Here is a 21,544-nt window from a genome sequence, read left to right on the forward strand (position 1 = left end):
CTGGGATGGACTGAGAAAATAAAACAACATCATCTCAAACTTTCATTATGTAGCAAGCTGATCCACCACAAACTACACAGGCTTCATGGCCACATCATGAGGCCAACTCCTTTTCAAAAGCAGGGGAGACCATGTGAGGCAACACATGACCAAACACAGTAGCCTTTGCGCTATTCAACCGAGGAAGGCTTTGCTAGGAGCGTTAGTGTCAGTCCCTTTGATCTTTGTTTGCGGGGCCTCACTGTCGTTTGTATCATTCACAAAAAAGCCAAACTCTGAGTGCTGCTGTATTGTAAGCCACGCACGTTACATAATGAGCAACGACTGAAGTGGGGAACGTGACACTATCTTTGATTGTGGATCAGTCTAAATTAAGAGGAGACTCTGAAATGTTGTAGCATTTCACTGCCAGTTGCCTGTGCCTCTACTGCTGTGAGCCCACTTATTCCTGAGAACAGTTCACAGCTGTAGATGAACTGTTGTGCATGGATGATCACATACAGTCATCTCCTGCACTGGAGAACAGCTTATTTTTAGTGCATGGTTAATAATTCATGTTCCGTGCTTCCAGTTGTGTGGGAATTTTGTATCAAACAACAGCAAACCTTCTGCAATATAATGGTACCTGGGCTAATATGAACCATAGTGCTCTCCATTGCAGTGTTTCATAGCCAGAACATAACCCTGGGAATGACAGCTTTTTGGCAGCTAGGTGCCACCGACACTTCCAATCAAACTGCGTAAAAACCCTAACTTTCCGACAGGCTATGAACAGACATTTGACATTACAGCTGTGGAGAGGAGTTGCTTGATGTAGAGCAGTAGCGATGAAACCACAGAATGATTCTATCTCTGTTACTCTGTCTTTCAGGTTTCTGTCATGGTCTATTCTTGTCACAAACACAAGCAAAGGGTTGAGACTGTGAAGTTTGAGCTTCTTCTTGTATTTGACAGGTCATTCATCCTCCTCACCCCTTCAGATATCTAAACCATTATTCATACAAAAGCAGATTCACCTTCTGCCAGTTTGTTTTTGTACAAAGTACTTGATCACTTTAGTAGAAATTGCCATCCTATTCTAATGCACAAACTTCTTTAGGAGAGTCCTAACAAGCATAGCCTAACAATGATGCTACAAGCATGTTTGAAAAACAGCCAGTTCATCACTTGACAATTCCATCACATACCTCATTCATGCGGTTAAAGTAAGGCACTGAGCTGGGGCATTTTAGCGGCAGGTATTACCACCAGCAGTTGCTTGTCTCATATAAGCCCTTGGCCCAGCTCTGTAGTGCTGCCCCAACAGCTGAGCTGAGGACCTCTCGCATTCCTCTGGACAGGCCCTCTGGTCACCTGTGCTGTGCTGTGGGAGAGGTTTCTCACGACACATCTTAAAAATATCACGCTGCATGGCCTACACGCTCAACAGTTAGCTGACTGCTTCAGACATGAGTCCAACCCTTAGAAGCAAGCAAACAGCAAAGTAAGAGACTCTTCCCACTTTGACTCTTTTTAATGATTAATTATTTACTATCCTATAATAAGAGCAGTTACCTTAGAGTTAAGTTTCATAAAACACTGTGTATGATCAAAGGCTTTTAAACATCCATGTGAAACAATTGTCATGTAAGTCCTAACCCAAACACCTACTGTGACCACAAATCAGGCCTGTCATGGTGGACAACATAGACCCAGCTCTCGCCAATAGCAGCGAATGCAAACCACCAATATCAACTGCTTCTCAGTCTTACACGCCGTTTGATGGGGAAAACAAAACAGGGTATTCACTCCGGTACGTTTCTGAGAAAAAAGCTGTCCGTGTCCCCTGTTAATAATGCATGCAGACATCTTCCACACCCGAGACATCTGTCGCAACACTACCACGCCATACGGCCTCAGTTTAAAGTTACTTTGCAATTCCCTTCATACGTCTGGGATAATTGTAGCTGTTTGATTAACGATATATTCTGAGGCAAAACAGACAATGCTGTTTCTGGTGGAGACGTTACACGTCAACACAGCTTGTGCTGAGCGAGTGCTTGTGACAAAGCACAAATAAGCTACAATTACTGGACAATTGTTTCCTACAAATTGTTTTTTTTTTCTACACCAAAACAATCTCTATTGAGCAGTTCAACAAAGAGGGAACAGAACGATGACACCATGTATTGTCCTTACAGATCCAAACAGGAGATGAATGGAATTTATAAAAGTCATCATCGTTTACACGGAGTAGCAGCGTAGGTCTGAAGAATGATGGACGGTATATTATCAAATTTAGCGACCAAGTGGTGGCTTAAAATGACGTTGCAAGTAAATGACAGACTCTTACCTTTTTATTTTACCCGTCACAGAATCAGTTGCCTGTGCGCTGACAGTATAATGATAGGTACTCTTTATGGACGGTCAAATCTGCTTGCATACAAACTGCTTTCAGGTCCCCTGTGTAATTCCTCTGTGAGTGTGTGCTTGTCTTTTTTTCAAATCCCTCTTCTCCACAAATACCTCCTAGCAGAATTCCTAAAATACATGGTCATTGTACGGTACTGAAAACCTATGCAAAATGTCCTTGTCTTTAAAAGATTAAAAGCAGTCACTTCACTGGCTGTCGCTCGATGTAACTCTGCCTGTTTTTTCTTTCCCTCTCTCCTTTTTTCTGTTAATCAGTGCTGCGTCTCACACTAGCGCAGTCTCGTAGTGCACGCTCCCGCATAAGCTTTTCGATGCAATCCCGGGCGGACTAACAGGAGAGATGGGTGGAGCAAACTTCAACAAAACCCCACACAATTGGCTGAAAATAGAGACTCAGCGAATCATCAACGACGATGGTGGGAAGTTGCAACACTTCATGTCCCTTGGTCTTGTCGCAAAGCTTGCACATACCGAAGTCAGTTTACGTTAGTCTGGTTGTTGTTGCTACCTCTGCTCCGACCGAAGGGCTGTCGTTATGATATCACAACATATTAGATGCATGAAGTGAAAGGTGAGAGCATTAGTTTATTCACAATCAGTGATGTTGTCTTTTCAACTGACTTTATTTGAAATTGACAGGATGGCATCTCAGTGTTACGTAAATGTATCTAAATGGTGAAGAATTCAACTTCCCACACGCAATGCAGTAGTAACGTTAGGCTAAGAAGAGTTGTTTTCCTGTCAACTTTATTGAACTTGTTTAGAATTCGGGTAGCCAAAACCATAATGGCATATTTGGTTGTGTTTTTTTACGGGGACAATTGAAAGTTGAATGAACAATTGAGTTAGTTTCCTCGCCTCGTTCACAGAGCTGATGTAAATCAACTATTTGCAACAACTTAACATGCATGCCAATTTAACTGACGTTAAACCAATTAAGTTACATCAGTAAACGAACATCAGATCCAAATATGTAAACGCAGTATTTTTTTTGGAGACAAGCTTATAACAGGCTATCCACATTGTTTTTCATTTGCCTGTACTTCAGATGATTGTGATCCATAAACATTTAAATTATGTTTGCATTCAATTATGTTACGCATTATTTCCCGTCCCAGCTTGAGGTTGCCTTTGACCATGGACCCAGTGGTGCTGAGCTACCAGGACAGTCTTCTCAGACGCTCTGATGTGGCCTTGCTGGAGGGTCCGCATTGGCTCAATGATCAGGTGATTGGGTTTGTCTTTGAGTACTTTGCCACGGAGCGCTTCAAAGATCTCAGCAGGTCTGTGTGCTTCATCAGCCCTGAGGTTACGCAATTCATCAAATGTGGATCTTGCCAAGAGGAGCTGGCCCTTTTCCTGGAGCCACTGCAGCTCGCAACACGTCGCTGGGTGTTCCTGGCTGTCAACGACAACTCCAATCAGACAGCTGGCGGGTCACACTGGAGCCTTCTACTGTATCACCGTGACAATGGCCTCTTCTCCCACTATGACTCACAGAGTGGGGGCAACTCACTTCATGCACGCCGAATTGCCTCCAAACTGGAAGTTTTTCTGGGGGCCAAAGGCAAAAAAGTGTCCTTTACAGAGGAGGCTTCTCCTAGACAGCAGAATAGCTATGACTGTGGTATGTATGTAATTTGCAACACAGAGGCTCTCTGTGATAGTGCAGAGTATGGAGGGAACCCACGCCTCCAGAGCCACACCATCACACCAGACTACATTACCAGGAAGAGGGCAGAGTGGTGTGGACTGATCCAGAGACTTGCCAAAAATTGATGTGCCCGCACTGGAGTTAGGTGATTGCCCAGCTCTAGTTCCTCTCTTAAACTGCTTTGTGTTGCAAGGTCACTTTTGGTCAGCCCAGAAACAGCCTTCGGGAGGTGCCCTCCTAAGGAAAGGGGGAGCCCGACCTGTAGGAGTAATTTGAAGCTGGGCCTGCATTAACCCTGATCTCACTAGTCTTAACAGTCAGCATGCGCTTTCATCATCTGGAGTTTTAGGGACTCCTATGGGTGGTATCAACTGCCAAATCAAATGAGCAGATCTAGTAATAGAATTACAAACAGCTAGCCAAGAGTACAATTTCATTTTCAGTGTGAGTGCATTTTGAGATATTTACTTTCATCATCAAAGGGATTTAAATAAAAAAATCCAAACCGCATGAATTATATGAATGAAGCCTGATATATAGTTATTGGGTTCATATGGACATGTTTGTTGACCCAGACTAAATCGCATCTTTGACTGATTAGATATCAAAGGCCTCCCTGAGACAGTGAATGTATCGTGGAAGATGCAAAGGGTTTAAAGTAATTATGCAGTGACTCTCCATTTATGGTTCTCCTGTCTTTACCGAATGTGATGCTTGTTTACAACTTTGTTTTACCCTCAGGGTTGTGTAAAATGGATTGAAAAAGAATGTGTTATATATCCAAAAAATAAACATGCACTGAAATGATAACTGTTGTTATTATTGTTTGTTCTGGTTGAATATGAATTTAATTGTGAGTATATTCACTGAATGCTTGATGTGGAAAATAAAGACCAGAGGGATTTTTTTGTTATGTCTGCACAGAATGATGGAAACTACACCTCATAGAAATTATTAGAAACCTTCTATAACTTTCTATAAGCTAAGGGATCTCTTCGCACAATTATCCCTCTTTGTCTTTGTGCACTCATAGTGGCCTAGGTCAGTAGTACTCTGTACTTTATGATCTTACTCAAGTAAGAGAGGGTCCTGAGGAAAGGGCTTTTTTCTCCTCACATTTTTTTGTCATAGGTGACCTGCATTCACTACATGACTGCCACTGATGTTGCTTCGCAAGAAAGGACCTGATATGGAACTGGCTCTTGACCTGTTGTTAATGCCTCAGATCTAAAATTATGTAGACATTAGTTTCCCAGTCAAGACCCATGTCCAGATATGCCATGTCATAATTTAGCTATTAGGTCTGCAACGGCACCACCATTTATTAACACTCTTTTAGATTACATTTCTACAGAGGTCATATACTGTAAATGCTTTTAAAGCAAAGTGTGAAATACACATGCACGAGCACAACTCTGGATATGCGCATGGAGAGGGTTAAATAGTGACAATGATTAAGGTATACTATTTATTCCATGGCATGCTTTGGCAGCTTTAGCCCTGGCTGCAGCAGCAGCAGTGCTAGTGAAGACCTAGTCTTCAGGGCACTCAAGTTTCTCTCCATTATGCGGGGGAGTTCATTTTACAATATATATATTTCCAGCCACTGTAGTTGTTAATGTGTGACGCCATTTACCACAATCCCATTAACTGCGTTGCTTTGTTTGTAGTGTGCCGTCTTTTCACTGTCCTTTCTTTCCCTCTTCTCGCTACTGAGCGAAGGCACTGGCATCAACACCTTCTTTAGTGTTGTCCACAGGTTTAATAATGTTGGAAGCTGTGAAACTACAAATAAAAACATAAATTATTTGTAAATAATAAATTAAACTCAAATTACTGGAATGTACTCATTCATAGTCCTTTACATGAATAAGTTGGTCACTGCAGTACTAAATAACATTAAAACTACCCTAACACTAGCAGTTAACTAGCCATTACAGAGCACACCTTCGGTTTCTCCTGATCTTATTAAGTGACCACTATGATGACTAAATGGCATAAATGTAAAAGATCTTAAGATAAGTATCACACTAAGAATATACATAGTCTACAGATGATGCCATGAAAGATGAAAGTAGATTTAAATGAATTGTGGGGAAGTTCATCGATATATCATACACATCAATATCAATACACATACCAGTTTTTTGTATTACTTCCTGTGTCATCACACCTGGAACTGTATAAAGTGTATTACAACTGTATACCAGAAAAGTATTAAATGTTAAGACTAACAGCTCAAATTGGTTACAAACCGCTATTTAGGAGGTAGAAGGAAAACAATCTCTGACAAAGGTCTCAGAAACAGTTGAGTCCCATCTTACCTAGACACCTTGATCTCTTCCATGCACACATTATCGTCTTTGCTGGAGAAGACCTGGATGACTATTCCCAGGGGCCATTCATTCCTCTTCAGCTGCTGATCTTTGAGAAGCACAATGCTTCCAGACTCCACATCAGGCTGAATGGTCTGCCACTTCCCTCTTGGCTGCAGGGATGAGAGATGATGCGTCTTCCATCTGCTCTAGAATGTTTGGGCCAGATGCTGCACTTGGCGCCATTGTTGTTTGAAGACATCTTTGATTCCAGAGTTGTCAGGAGGAGCTGAAGGGACACTTACTTTCTGAGTCAGAAGAGTGGCAGGAGCAGGGATGGATTAACGAACGGGCCTACCGGGCCCAGGGGCCCATGAGCTCAGGGGGCCCCTAGGCCAGAGCCTCTGCGTGAAGTCGCTGTTATGTATCTCTTATTTGTGGTTGAAAAAGGTGTATTTTATTCATTTGCTAATGGCTTTAATTCAGTGTACCTGTGCTGTGTTAGAAAAAGCTAGATTACTGTGACAGTGATCATGCATGACTTTTTTAGGACTGCTAAGGATGCCCTATGCTATATATTCCCTCAAAATGGCAAACCTGTCTTTGTCATGGTTTTCATCATTTTTAGGGGGAAAACGTCAGTAGCAATCTATAACAAAAAGATATGCTTATCGTACATACACTATAGAAACTATTAAAAAACTGATTCAATTAAATGAATAATTTCTTATTTTCTTTGTTATTTTTGTCATGTACAGATATAGAATGATGATTGCTGGGTAATATGTAGCCTATCTTGTCCAATGTCAAGTCTCTATTTGATCATGTGATGAGACGATACGATATAGCTAGTTTAGGCGCAGAATCTGACAGTCAAGACCTACAAGCAGGCACAGTAGGTTACACCTGCTAAACGACGCCTTTCAAACATAAAAGTGGTGATGCATGATCTGATTTTTCAATGGACAGGATAGCCAGCCCATTCAGCCTCTCCTGCCCCATGCTGCCCCTCAGGTAGGTCTTAATCAGTTTCAATTTGGAAAAGAATCACTCGGCTGTTGCCCTGTCACATGTAATGTCAGAAACAATAGCGGGGCAGTGCACACCTCACCGAAGGTGGATGTTACGGAGTAAACTTTGACATCTTTGCTTTCCCAATACAATAGCCAAAGTATTTAATTCGACCGTAAAATCCAACACATTGTGTGTGCGTGCGTGTTTTGCAGGCGTACAATTTTTTTTTTCGCGGAGGGGGGGGCTTCAGCTACTTGGTCTCGTCGGCCAATCCTCGCCTTTCAAATCCATTCTCAGTATCCAATCCAGCCGCGGAACGAGAATGGACCTGGGCCAATAGCGGCGCTTCTCTTCATACTCGAGAACTTGGCTTGAACTTGTGTGACGTTACGTTGCCAAGTTACGCAGACGCAAGCTCCTCAAGATGGCTGAAGCTACGACAACTCGTCAAAGTCAAAGTAAGTAAGTAAGTAAGTAACTAACCATGACATGTTTTTATTTTTCTCTTAGACGGACACACGTTTCATGTCCATATTGTATTGATTGACAAGCCTAACTAACGTTAACGCTTTCACTAAAGATACGTGCACCGATGTAACGGTTACATTATGAACTAGATTATGCTACGTCTTATAACTACAACATTGTTATGAATGGAAACAGCCATGTGTAACTACTATAATGTTACTCTGAGCTGAAACAGCCAAACGGCCGAGTATTGGCAGTGATTAAAGTAGTTGTTGAAAGCTTGTATCAGTAAGCTAACCATCTAGTTAGCTTGCTATCTGTGTATGACGCCTGACCAGCGTTAAGCTTCGTTTCTCGTATATCATACAACTACTGTAACTGATCATGCATAATATGATTGCTATTGATAACGATAACGGTACAATAGTGTTTGTTTATGTGCTGCAGTGTCTCAGTGTATTGTTCAAAGCATGCTCACATTCAGTGTTTACTTGTTGACTACTGTACCTATTTGCTTATTGTACCTGTTGTATGGTTCTAGTTAGTTAGCTCATAACATTGATTTAAATTATAAGCAGTTATTATAAATGTGTGCTGTGTATTTATTCTACATACACTTACTGCTGTAGGGAAAAAAAGTGCGTAATATTAAACATCACTGTTATCAAATTTCAGATCACAAAGAAGCTGACTGGCCGTGGCAGGGGGACAGCTCTTTGGATGACCTCCATTGGCAACGAGGTTGGCTAGATCCTAACCAGTGTCGTGACAGTGCAGGAGGGGCTGGGACTGGACAGGATGGAGTGATGGAGCGGTACCACCAAGCAGCTGTTCTACCCCCAGTCCTGCTATACGTGGACTGTGGCCGCTGCGTGAGTGAGGGGGCGAGTAAGCTGCAGACCAGGTACACCTGGCACTTCATGAGGAGGCGGGCTGTCGGCGGCACCACCACCGATGCTCTACCACACCTTCATGGGCTGCCTGTCTGCATGCACCTTTGAGTGGGATGCAGGGGACCTCGCTCTGTTGCGGCAGATGACGAGGGAGCAGCTCAGGCAGGAAGGGGTGCTAGCCCTTACTGATCTTCTGGTGGACAGGAGAATAAGTAGGAGGGAGTTGAGCCAGTACTGCTGCAGGAACTGGTGGGTGGGGAACCTGACTGCTGCTGCCTCCAAGCTCCTCCCTGACTGCTTCCACCATGCTGCAGCCAGGTGTCCAAGCCTCTCCTGATGAGTCTGGGTTATGTACATTCATAATTGTGTGTAAAGAAGTAAAATCACTGTATCTGCATTTTGTCCCACGTCTGTTTACAAAATGTGTCACTCATCAGTTTTTATGTTTTTTTTTTCTTTCTCAGGCTGTGGATGACTCTGGGGTGCCAGGCATGGACCGAGTTGACAGCATGGCAGAGTATCTGGTGGAGCTGAGGCACCAGCTCTCTCTGGCCCGCACCAACCAGCAGGTCAGGAATATTTATTGTCTTACTACTTTCCCTCTGTGCCCTGTCATACATATTCACACTCATGTTTTTGTCTTTTCTCACGGGCTGCTGTAGACGTGAGCCACACCACCCACCCTGGTACAGTGGCACAACAAGAGGGTGTAGAGGCAGGGCAACGTGGTGGTGCAAGGACTGGACCTGCCCAGCCACTTGTCTGTGGCGACTGACCCTCTCCTCCCTGCTAATGTGTGCCCACCATCTGCACCCCCCCCCAACCAGGCCCAGTTCACCAGTACCCCCAGGCTGGCAGCACCGTGGGCCAGGCACAGGTGAAGAGGAAGGTATCGTCCGCCGTCGCACCGGCGGCTGTGAACTCGTGCCCCCAGCGAGAACTCTTCCCTGCTCCACCCTCGGGCCCTCAGCTGTTCATGCTGGGTCCAGTGACCTCACAGGGGCCTGTGCTGGGTGCTGCTCCACAGGCTCTGGGTGCCAGCCTCTCCTCTGCCGCTCCTGCTCCAGTCCGAAAACGGACCTGCGGTGTTCTGCGCAACACGTGCAAGAAATGTGGGCAGTTAAGGACAGCGGAGACTGGACACAGCCAGTACAAGGACATTATATACTGCCCCTCTGTAGAGGCTGTTCCCAAGGAGCAGTGGTTGGAGGCTAAAAAAAAAATGCATGAAAAATAAACGAATAAATTGTCCCCCCCCCCCAGAGGCATGGACACTGGCTTAGTGCCCCTCAACCCCTTTCCCTCCCAGTTTCACACTTTCTGTATATAGTTCTGTATATGTTTTCTGATATATATTATTATATTGTATATATATATTATGCTATAGTTGTTGTTGTTGAATTTGTTATTGCAAATAAAAGTTTGTTTACAACAAAGATTTATACATTGTTCTTTTGTGAATAGAAGGACGTATTAATTGGAACACAAATATTTTGTGAAACAATTAAAGTACCTCACACATAACTGTACATGAACTTGCATTGAAATATTCAATGTAGATTTATAAATATCTCACTAATATAAGGTAAATTAAAAGTAATATGCAAACAAATTGTGATTTCCAGTAAAAATTGAACTTTGCAGTAAATAATGCACAGCTAAATTTCTGCTAACGGTGGGACTCGAACCGGGAACTTTGGGGTCAACTCTTCTCTCATAAATGCATATATGTATTGAAATATTCAATGTAGAATTATCCATATCTCACTAATATAAGGTTAATAAAAGGTAATATGCAAACAAATTGTGATTTCCAATAATGAAAATGAGCTTTGCATGAAATAATGCAAACCTCAATTTCTGCCAACGGTGGGACTCGAACCTGAAACCTCTGCTCTCATAGTAATGCATACAAAATCAGAAGTTAAATGTTTTAAAAATAATTTATGATGTACATCAACATTAAAAAACTTTACTCATGGAGGATTAGGCCATACAAAATCCCTTCCTTCTTTTTCCCCCTCCTTTTCCCTTTTTTCTCTCTTTTCCCTTTTTTCTCTCTTCCCCCCTTTTTCCCCCCTTTTTCCTTTCTTCCCCCCTCATGGTGTGCGAGTGTGCCCCAGCTTTGGCGCATGTCCAGGCCCAGGGGCCCGTGGTTTCTTAATCCGTCCATGGGCAGGAGTAAGCATGACAGGGTCACCCGCAGTCATGTCTGAGCAGGTCTTTAGAGAGTAAGATGCAGTGGGACCTTGGATGTTGTGGATGAAGTGTCAAAGAATTTGGAGCAAGCCAAAGATCTATTGCTTTGTTCATCCCGGATAATGTATGCTGTCATCACCTTGTCATTGAGTCCTCCAGGATAAACTTTGGCTAAAAGAATCAATGAGCAGGACCTATTAATGAGATCTACGCCACAGCCCTGTGTGTTCTGAGTTGTGACCTCTATGGTTTGTGTGGGTCTGGCTCCCCACCATGCAGAGGTCCTTTGACCCATGGTGCTGGTCCTGGATGGGGAGCAGAGAAGTGTCTGTCGCTATCATAATCAGCACATTTCACAGTACATTGGCACTGGCGCAATGCAATGTGGAGATCCAACCTCTTTGAGGAAGTTCTTTTGTTCCTCTATAGGTTTTGCACAAAGTGCATGGGACTTTTTTGCGAAGAATGTGTTTTTTTGTGGATATAACATCTCCTGCCAGGATCATCTGCTTTCTTTCTGCGTCTGTCTTAGTCAGAGTGGGCAGCTGCAGACACATCTGTTTGCGGACAGAGAACTCCTTCGACCTGCTAGCTTTCCATGGAGACTTTTCTGCTTTGCTGGAGTCTGTTTGGCCAGCGAGTATGAAGCTGGGGTCATTTGTGATCAGTGCTTGCTGGTGGAGGAAGGCGAGCTGGACCCATGAGACTGCCACTTGTCCTGTAGGCCATACGGTTGCTTTTGAACTATAGGGTTGATGCCTCTGGTTGTGTCATCAGTAGATCGCTGAGATCCCTCAGTTTAGAGTATCTTTGTTGCTGATTTTGGGGAAGCTATCTAGTTTCTGGAACAAAACTTTCGCAATTACCTCAGCTGAGCCGTAACATTCATCCAGTCTGATTCATATAATCTTCAGTCCATTAGCTGGTTGGTTTATGTGGACAGATCTAATGTGTTTAACATGCTCCGCTGACTTTTGCGTCTTTTAGGTCTAGGTCCCTTACTGCATTCAGATAGGAACACCGCCAAGCTCTGATTAATTGAAGCAGGCCAGTTGTGACAAGCTCACGTCATGCTAGCAATCTTACAAAGTCTGCCATGTTGGAATCAGTTCCATGAATGGGCTGCAGAGCATAACCGTGAGGGCGAGGAGAGGACCGCGTGGAGAGGCCAGCCGGCGTTCTTCATCATCGTCATTGAAAGGCCGGCTGTGTGATGGAGTGTGATCCTCGTTTGGAGTGAGAAACGGGTTCTGAGACTTACATTTACCTGGATTATGAAAGAGAGTATCATGATCGTGAGTATAAGCAGCTTTCAATACTGAGACATGAGTTGTGGACAGACAGGATGGTAGGTGACTCAGCGTGTGACCGCTTTGCCTCGACTTGAAATGGTGGATTCTCCTCTTGTGCTTAACTCCTTTCCTTGCATTCTTTAGTTGTCTCCTCCACATAATTGTGTGTGCAAATGTCAAATGAGTCAAATGATAGCAGCTATACCCTTCATTATTGGTAGTGACTGCTGCCTCCAACGCCTCTGCCTTTGCCACAGCTACAGCAATATCCTTTTCTATGGCCAGCATCTCCGTTGATGGCTCCAGAACTCTCTCCATTCTAATTCTGATCTCCACAATATCAAGCTTGCGTTGGCAGCTTTAGCTTTAGCCGTGACTGCTGCAGCAGCAGTACTAGTGAATGATGCATCAGACCTAGTCTTCAGGACATTCAAGTTTTACAATATACGTATATATTTACAGACACTGTAGTTATTGATGTCTGACACCAGTTGCCACAATCACATGAACTGTGGTGTTTTGTTTGTAGAGTGCTTTTCACTTTCCTTTCTTTCCCTCTTCTCGCTACTGAGCGAGGGCACTGGCAGCAAGTATCAACACCTTCCTTACATTACGACTCTGAAGATGGTTAGTATAAAAGAACAGAACAATCCTGTCCGTCCCCGACCGAGACGGACGGTTCACTTGGTCCCCGGGCGCTGAGAAGCTGCCCACTGCTCCTGGAGGATCCTGGAGGAGGGACGATCCGGGATGGGTTAAAGGCAGAGCAAAAATTCACGGCGACCTCAGGCCTGCGTGTGCGTGTGTGTGTGTGTAGTGTGTCCTGGTCGCCTCCATATATAACACGTGTGTGTTGCTGACTGCAGTCAGCCTTGTTTGTAGTCCACAGGTTTTACAATGTTGGAAGCTGTGAAATTACAAATAAAAACATAAATCTCAAATTAGTGGAATGTACTTTCATAGTCCTTTACATGAATACGTTGTTCACTGCAGTACTAAATAACATTAAAACTAGCCTAACACTAGCAGTTAACTAGTCATTACAGAGAACATAAGCGGTTTCTCCAGTTGTTTTGATTAACTGAACAATATTGTGACTAAATGGCATAAACTTAACATATATCTAAAGATAAGTAAAGATAAAACTCAAACTAAGAATATACATACGGATGATGCCACAAAAGATGAAAGCAGATGTAAATGAGTCGTGGGGAACTCCATCAACATGTCAGCTCCATAGACAGTGGGTGTTTCTCAAAGTCAAGGAAGGATCTTTGATGAATCCTAGAGGGCTGTGTTTCAAGGCTGTTACGTCATCCAATCCCGCCAAAGGACTGTTCCGATGTCTAGGATCCTTCGAATTCAGCCAAGGGCAGAGTCCTTTATTCCGATAATTCTCAAGAATGCAGTTGGAGTATCCTCTGCATTCTTACAGCACCCACAATCCTATGCGCACATACCAGAACCTTTAAATCAAAAAGTAGCATGGAATTTGAAGGTGGGACCTTTTCAATGTCACACATCTGCACACTCGCTACACTGTTCCATTATTTGTTCTCCGAATTCTAGGAAGGAGTCTTGCCTTGCCTCTGAAGGAACCGACTTGGAAGGACCCATCATACCAAGGAAGTATCCTTGACTTTGAGAAGCAACTGGTAACGCCCTTTGCATATGTGAATACTGCTAATAGCCTTCAATAGCTTTCAGACTGCTAAGAACCTTCAAAAAACATGTGGACCATACAGGAAGTATTCATTTGGAACATGCTGTAATACACCGTGTTAATATTCAAATGAAGAAATGAACAGTAGTCGACTTCTCAGGTTGACCTGCAACCTCCTTGCTATCTATCACATTAAAGTGTTTGTTCCTGGTGAAGAAATGTACTGTTCACAAAACAGTTTTATCATGTTTTCATCATGTTTTACTATCTTAAAACAAAGAATACCACTGCTGACTGCTGCCTTGTAGTACAATATGAAAACAATATGAAAACACACTTTAAATACGTTTGCTGTATAGCAAAGTGATGCATGTATATCATGGAATAGTCTAACAGTGTTCTGATAAATCTGTGCATGAAAATGTTTCATTTTTTTGACCTGGCATAATATAGTCAGTGGCATAGTATAACACTTTATGATGCAGTTGAGCCCCTTCCTATTCACACACTATACTTTGTTATTAACCCAGCATCATGGTGTGAGTTTTGGATATTAGTGCAACATATATACAATCTGCAGTGTAAACGTTTGCCTCTAGCAATGCAGGCATTTCAAAACTGAGTGCACTAAATAGAGCTAGTCATTTTTGGCAGGTGTGAATGTGCCCGCTTTGGTGGAGCCCCAAGTTTTCAGCCAAAATATGGATTCAATTAATGACTCCACCGGATCAGACTGTAGTCTAAGGCTGATACATTTCAATGCGAGTTCCAAACTCCCCTTTATCATAAATATGACAAAAACAACGTTTTTGTGTGGGTGTGGCTGTCTGTGAGGTCAAATACTGGAGATCAGCAATTATATTTTTGGCACTGTTTTTTCACGGCAAAACATGGGTTACTATGGGCGTCACTAACAGTCAATCAAGAGGTTGTGACCTTTCCACTGAAATGTATTCCAGGGAATACGACAAAGTGCTTTTAAGTCTTTTATCTAATGAAAGCAGTCGTACATAAGCACATCTGCCAGCTTAAAACTAAATAATTATTCGAGATGAATGCAAATATACATATGTAGGCACAGGACTGGGGTCCTGCCTCAGGATTTAGGTGAAAGCTTGTGTAAATCTATTCCGTCAACCAAACAATGGTTCAGACAAGACATGCTCAAAATGCCCCTCAAAATGATTGAACCTGGTACATACTAACTAATACATTTGCACTGCTGATTCTATGATCTTTCTTTGTGAAAGCTGTGTGTAATTAAGGTAGTAAAATTATAGCGCTGGTGGAATGTCTTCCAAGAACCAGAGCTCTCCTACAGGACCTTCAGGTGTTTCACATTATCTGTTTTCAAAGGGGAGCTGGCCCCATTCTTAACTTAAAACTGGAGCCCCCTTTCACACTCCCCCACCCCAGCCACACTTGTGTGAATGAGTGAATGTTGTGAAAAACATTTTGAAGTCTTGCGTGATGTTTTACTGGTTGACATTTATGACTAGTCTGGTCACACTGGTCCCTTGGCGGTGGTGTTATTCTCCATTTTGCTTCGAGGGAGGCTTGTCAGGTTTTTAACCTTAGGTCATTTGAAAGCAACCACAGACATTTGAAACCATTTAAAACCCAATTATTTTGCCTCCTAAAGGAAGTATTTGACACTGTAACTGAAGCAAAAACACTCTACATCCTTTTGAGTGAAACTATAATTCTTTTCCTCTGCTGACATTTTCAATGGTGGAAAAAATAACAATCTTACATGATGGGGAAGTATCTCAAACAACCAGAGCGGGTGCCCTCAGCCTACCCTTTCGCTACGGAATGAAAAACCTGCTGTGAAACTAAACAGACTAGAATTTTAGCTTGTGGTAAATAAATGGCTATCATTGTTTCCTGCTTCAACAGGAATGCCATAAACTGTTTCTGTCACCGAGTGTGTATGAAATGGGTGGCAGAGGAGTCTCGTCACATGGAGAGAGGCACAGTCTGTTCCAGCAGGGTGATAAACATCAACAAGCTGCCCGCCCCTGCCAGCTAACACGTCCAATATGGTGCTTCAGCACGACAGTCACACTCATGTTTCTGCTCAGGGTTACACAAAGGAAGTTACTGTCAATAAGGGTTTGGGGATTTTGCCCAGAGGCACATCCTCTGACTCGTAGCTCTCCTCGGGTCCTATATGAAATGTAAGGAATGTTCAAGGACAGACTATTTTTTTTCTTTTCATCTTCAGACTGAAAAGCGAGTGAGTGAATACCAATGTTTAGCAGTCTGCTGTCATCCATACCACACAAGATGACTGAGATTCCATGGCTGCATGTAATAATCACTAGACATTGACTGTGTTTTATTTCTTAATAATTTTACTGTTAATAAAGCCTGGTCACCAAAAGGGGGTTTCTCTTCATTGTTAGCACTATAATGTGTATATATATTAGGGGTGGGAATCTCTTGGCACCTCACGATTCGATTCGATTCCGATTCAGTGGTCAACGATTCGATTCTAAACCGATTATCGATTCTACACCGATTATCGATTCTAAACCGATTATCGATTATCAATTCTAAACCGATAAAACGATTATCGATGCATGTCGATTTTTAAAACATCTGAGTTTGCTACTCAGAGTCTCAAATCACTTCCTACTTTGTGTTTGATAATTAAAGAAAATCAACAGATGAATTACCTTCTCTATTTTTTATTAGAGAAAAAGCTTTCCCTTGTCACAATTATGACTTTCAATGAACAATGCAATAATCGATGCAGCTTGCATTTCAACACAAAATGAATGTGTAAAAAAAAAAAAAAAAAAAAAAAAAATTTTTTTTTTATTAAAAAATCTATTATGAACTTTTCTGAATCGAGACAGAATCGTTCTAGAGAGAATCGAGAGAAATCGAAAAATCGATTTTTTTCCCCACCCCTAATATATATATATATATATATATGTAACTGTAACTTTAATAAAAAGAATCCCATGCAAAACAGAGTAAAGTATCTATATACATTACCACTATGATGCCTTGGCGTAACGTTAAAGACACAGTACATGTGCTTCATTCCATGGAGCCATCTGGCACTCTCCCAGTGCGCTGCCACGTCTGAGAGGCTGAGCTCCCTGCCCCACGCTCTGGGCTGTAACCGGCCTTCACGGCAGATGATGTGCTCCTGCACAGCAGCCCCTCTCTTAAGGGTCAGCTGCTGCACAGACCCTCTCTGCAACATGGCAATTAACAGCATTCCTCACATAGCCCCCAGTGGATCAAATCAAAACCAGTTTAACATCTCGCAAACCTGAAAACCATGAACTCATCAGTCCCCCGCAAAACATGCTAATTGATAAAAATAATGCATACAGACAAAGAAAAATTGATTAACATGAGAAAAATATGGGCCTGACATGGAAGTGACTACTTGTATCACAGGGAGTGTTTTTGAAGAACGAGTAGGCAAGCTGGATAAAGAGGGGTTTGTCTCCCCTATGTGTCCGTAAAGGGAACTGCAGTATTTCATAAAGGAAGATAAAATTAGGTTAAAACAAGTTTGCATGATTTTGGTTAGCAGTCAAAAAAAACTATTTGACTAAGGTCTACTGATTTTTTTATATATATATATAGCTACAGCATATATTGAATGTAACGAAAACGGTAAAATACAGTGTTTTTGCTTTCTGGTATTGTCTGGGAACATCATAAAAGAAAAATAAATTCCTCTTATTTTGAATTTCCAACCATGCTTTTCAGCTGCTCTTCCTAGATGGAGCTGAGGTACATCTGTCAGAGGCAAATGTGCAGCAAGTCATCTGGAAACTGATCTCAATTAAGGCACTATGGCACACTGGCTGGCAGCTGAGCCCCCTAGTCCCAGATGAGATTTTTCATCCCCCAGATATAGTCATAATATCTGAGCCAGTGGAGGGCATCAAATACTGACCTCTGAAGACATATTCATTACTGAAAGGAGAATGAGAAAATTACTGCCAGGAAGGTGTTTACATTTTTTATTTTTTTATACTATTTTCCACATTCAAATATAGCCAATATATTGAGAAGAGTCTTTACCATTGTGTCACTGAAATATTCAGAGCAGTGAGATGGATTTGAAGTTAGAATTGTAAATCATTTTAGATAAGACCGTATGATCACAGCTTCCAATTTCTTTGCTGAGCCACAAAGGCTCTCTAGTCATCATGAAAACATGCAGATATATTTAAATACCCTTGTGCCGGGGAAACACAATATTTCCCTCAGCTGTCAGCCAAGCGGCCCTTAAGTGTTACTCTAGGGTTAGCCATGAATTATTAATTTACCTTAAAAGACATTACAAAACCTCTCTACACAAGGGAAAGGCGAGGCTATGCAGTGGGGAGAAAGTGTCGGTGCCCGGGTTTGACATTAAGAGCTGAAGTGGTGCTTATCAGAGAACCGTGCTGCTGCTGGTTTTGTGGTGTTTTGTCTCTCTCCCTTTCATTATCTCTCTCTCTCTCTCTCCCTTTCATTCTCTGTGTGTGCTTGTAAAATGTGGTATGTTGCACAGTGGTACTGCAAACCTGTCATAAATGAGTGATAAGCAGATCACCGTGCATATGGAACCCATTCAGAGCTTTGTAGCCCCAGGCTCTTTGCCTTCACATGCACTGTACTGCCGCTCTCCCACCATCTCTGGGCAGTCTGTATTAATACACAACGGTACAGTAGAGACAGAGACAAAGACAAAGACAAAGCCAAAGCTCTCCCCCACATACACGAGCGCAGATGCACGCACGTACACAAGCATAGCCCACACAGAAGCAGCTCATTTGATTAACGAGTGGAAACCAAATGCTGTTTCTTAAATCAGCCAACTATGAATTTTGTTGATAGTGTAACACTAATCCTGTCGACAGGCTCTAGTTAAACATATTAGGCAGCACTGGATGTTCTTCATAGTTCTGACACTGGTTTTTCCAGACATCTCTGGATCAAATGGCTTTTATTAGATAATGTGTCAGTAACTGAACATTTAATGAACATTTAATCAAACAACTAGTACAACTGAAATGTTACAAGTGTGTTTGAAAGTGAATTGGGGAAAAACAACAGTCTACATTAGAACTGCTTATTTAATACTTGACATGAGACATGGTTCATACAAGGCTCTTGTTAAGTGTTATGTTTGTGCAAAGGAAAGGAGAGACGAGGGGATACAAGAACAACCAGGGACATCAATATGAGGCAAACAGGTCTGAAATGTTCAAATGTATCTTCCAACTTCAAATGTCTCTGAAATTTCTAAAATGTCTGTGTTCCAGCACTTGATATTTGCAATATTCTTGTTTGAAACTGAGCAGTCCACATTCACTTCAGTGCAAGCACGCATACACCTTCAAAGACTCTGAACTCTTCACAACAGACAAGCACGCTGTAAAAAACAGGTACTTTCCCATGGCTTCGGATGTTTCCATCAATAGTTAATTTGAAATATACAGTAGATTTTACTGTGACATCTTTACATTGCATATTTAATATACAAACAATATATACAACTTAAGCCTTTCAAAACAAAGGAGAAAAAAAGCTGTTTTATGGGGTCCATGATATGCCAACATGTTGAGGTTCTATTTTGGCATCTGAAACATATGGTGTGTGGTTGTACAGTGAAATTTAAATAAATTATAAGGACAGGCAGGACTAAACGTGGCATATACCAGGAACAAAAGAACGGTGCTAAAACCTCCTGTCCCTAAGTCTAATAGCTAGCCTGTCTGTGCAAACTCACTGAGGTGGACAGCATCAAGATATGTGCAGCCACATAACTGCTCACTTCTAGATTACATCTAAAAAAAATACATATTTTTTAGCGATATTATATTATATTCCATTCTTAACCCTGATTAGTCCAGTGCTGTACCTCAGCTATGGCTCTATGAAATGTCTATATGATAAATGTACTCCGCTGTACTATCTGCACCTCATCCAGACTGGGTGGTGGAATACCTTTATCTTAATACAGCCTTGCAGCTGTACATGATGTATTTTCACCACGGTGAAGACTGAACTTAGTTGTTTCTCTACAGCGCTACAACACATCTGTCATACCAGTGGTTCCTCAACTATCTTCTCTCCAACACAGAGGACTAATCCCCGAAGGATCTACGTTTCCATTTTCTCTAATTGACCATCCTATGCAAGCACCAGTATCCTATGAGTTGACCAACGTTCTGTTGCCCCTTCCTTCACACTGTTCTGGACTATGTGGAACATCAACGGTCTCAGTACAAGACGAGTCACACTGAAGTCCGTTCGTGATTGCTGGTTTCTATATATGTGTATCTTTTTTTTACATTATTATTGCTTGGAACCTCTAGGGGTTCTGAAATGGAAGAATTACATACATTTTAAAAGGCAGCCATCATTTTTTTATCATCATGGAGCATGTTTGAGAAGAGCAGAAACTACTGTTCAATCTAATCCAGCATAACAGTGTGAGGATAAAATGGAACATTACAGAAGAATGGTTTCCATAGGGGCCTGTTTTTCTTCCCAGCTTGTTTCATGAAACAATTATCAAATTAGTACAGTGGCATCAGGATAGGTCCGTTCTAAACTGCATCAAACTTTCAATAAATAAAAGGGCCTGTTTCGCATTGTCTCCGATGTGATCAAAGACAGCGAGAGGCCTGTGCAGGTAGGCTCATCCTTCCAGTGGTAGACTCAAGCCCTGAGTTATCTGTAAAAACAAATGTTGACACAATATAAAAAATGTAACATTAAATGTCAGGGAAAATGATGGGGAGATCGTGATGGTGATGGACTAGCAACACAAGAGAGAGGAGAATTGTGATGTCTGACGTGATGCAATCTGAGGATGATGTAAGGTAATACTGCAGAATTCTTTTCCCCTCACAGAACAGTGCCAGAGCGGCTCTTTATTTCATTTGGTATTCTGCCCTTACAACAATGCACCATGTGAACCGCAGTGAATTAAATCTCCCATGATGCACGGGTAATATTTGAAGACAGCAGTAGTCAGATCAGTACCTTTCCCTCAGGGTCAGGGCTGGGTTGTGGTTGAGGAACGACAGTTGCTGCTCAAGGCTACACACACGGAAGGCTAGGTAACAGGAAGACAGGATGAGAAGAATGATCCTGCAGAATACAGTCAGAAAGAGAGAGCAAGATAAAGAAAGAAAAGGTGAGAGAAAGTAAGAGGGGGAGCGAGAGAGGAGGAGACTATTAGTACACGCATCTAGTTTGAATAATTAAGTAATTTTGTTTGTAGAATTAGCATGCATTAAATGTAAACAAATGTACTACATCAGCCTAAACACTAGATGGCAGCATTGGGGTCTGATAGAGCCCTGTTACAAAATCTGCCTAGTAACTCTACCGCCATATCCTTAAAGGGAAACATGCATTCTCTGTGATAATGACATACTCATATATGGTATATTCCCTTAAGGACAGAAGCAGAGAATAATACTGAAAGAAAATCATTCATCATTCAAAGATCCCAGAGGAATCGTATACCTGCAATCGTACAAGGAACACAGAGTAGGGGTGGATTTTTTAAACCCATAATAAATTGATGAAAATGTTCAAACATTAATACCACACCGTTCAGCACATTAATATTAAAAGCCAGGTTCTGCAGATGGAGC

General features: G+C 42.1%; 1 protein-coding gene and 1 long non-coding RNA gene across 2 annotated transcripts; one reads left to right on the forward strand and one right to left on the reverse strand.

Moving 5' to 3' along the window:
• Positions 1-2,836: 2,836 nt before the first annotated feature.
• On the forward strand, positions 2,837-4,876 carry senp8 (SUMO peptidase family member, NEDD8 specific). The gene is made up of 2 exons (XM_042706602.1): positions 2,837-2,983; positions 3,531-4,876. Exon 2 carries the CDS (start codon positions 3,550-3,552, stop codon positions 4,189-4,191), a length of 642 nt encoding a protein of 213 aa, XP_042562536.1. The 5' UTR covers positions 2,837-2,983; positions 3,531-3,549; the 3' UTR covers positions 4,192-4,876.
• Positions 4,877-17,916: 13,040 nt separating this feature from the next.
• LOC122131885 lies at positions 17,917-21,529 on the reverse strand. The gene is made up of 2 exons (XR_006152144.1): positions 20,925-21,529; positions 17,917-20,613 (listed from the first exon to the last, which is right to left on the reverse strand). It is a non-coding gene; the product is annotated as an uncharacterized LOC122131885 (long non-coding RNA).
• Between the last annotated feature and the right edge of the window lie 15 nt (positions 21,530-21,544).

Source organism: Clupea harengus, unplaced genomic scaffold (assembly GCF_900700415.2).
Source record: "Clupea harengus unplaced genomic scaffold, Ch_v2.0.2, whole genome shotgun sequence".
Lineage (NCBI taxonomy): Eukaryota > Metazoa > Chordata > Actinopteri > Clupeiformes > Clupeidae > Clupea > Clupea harengus.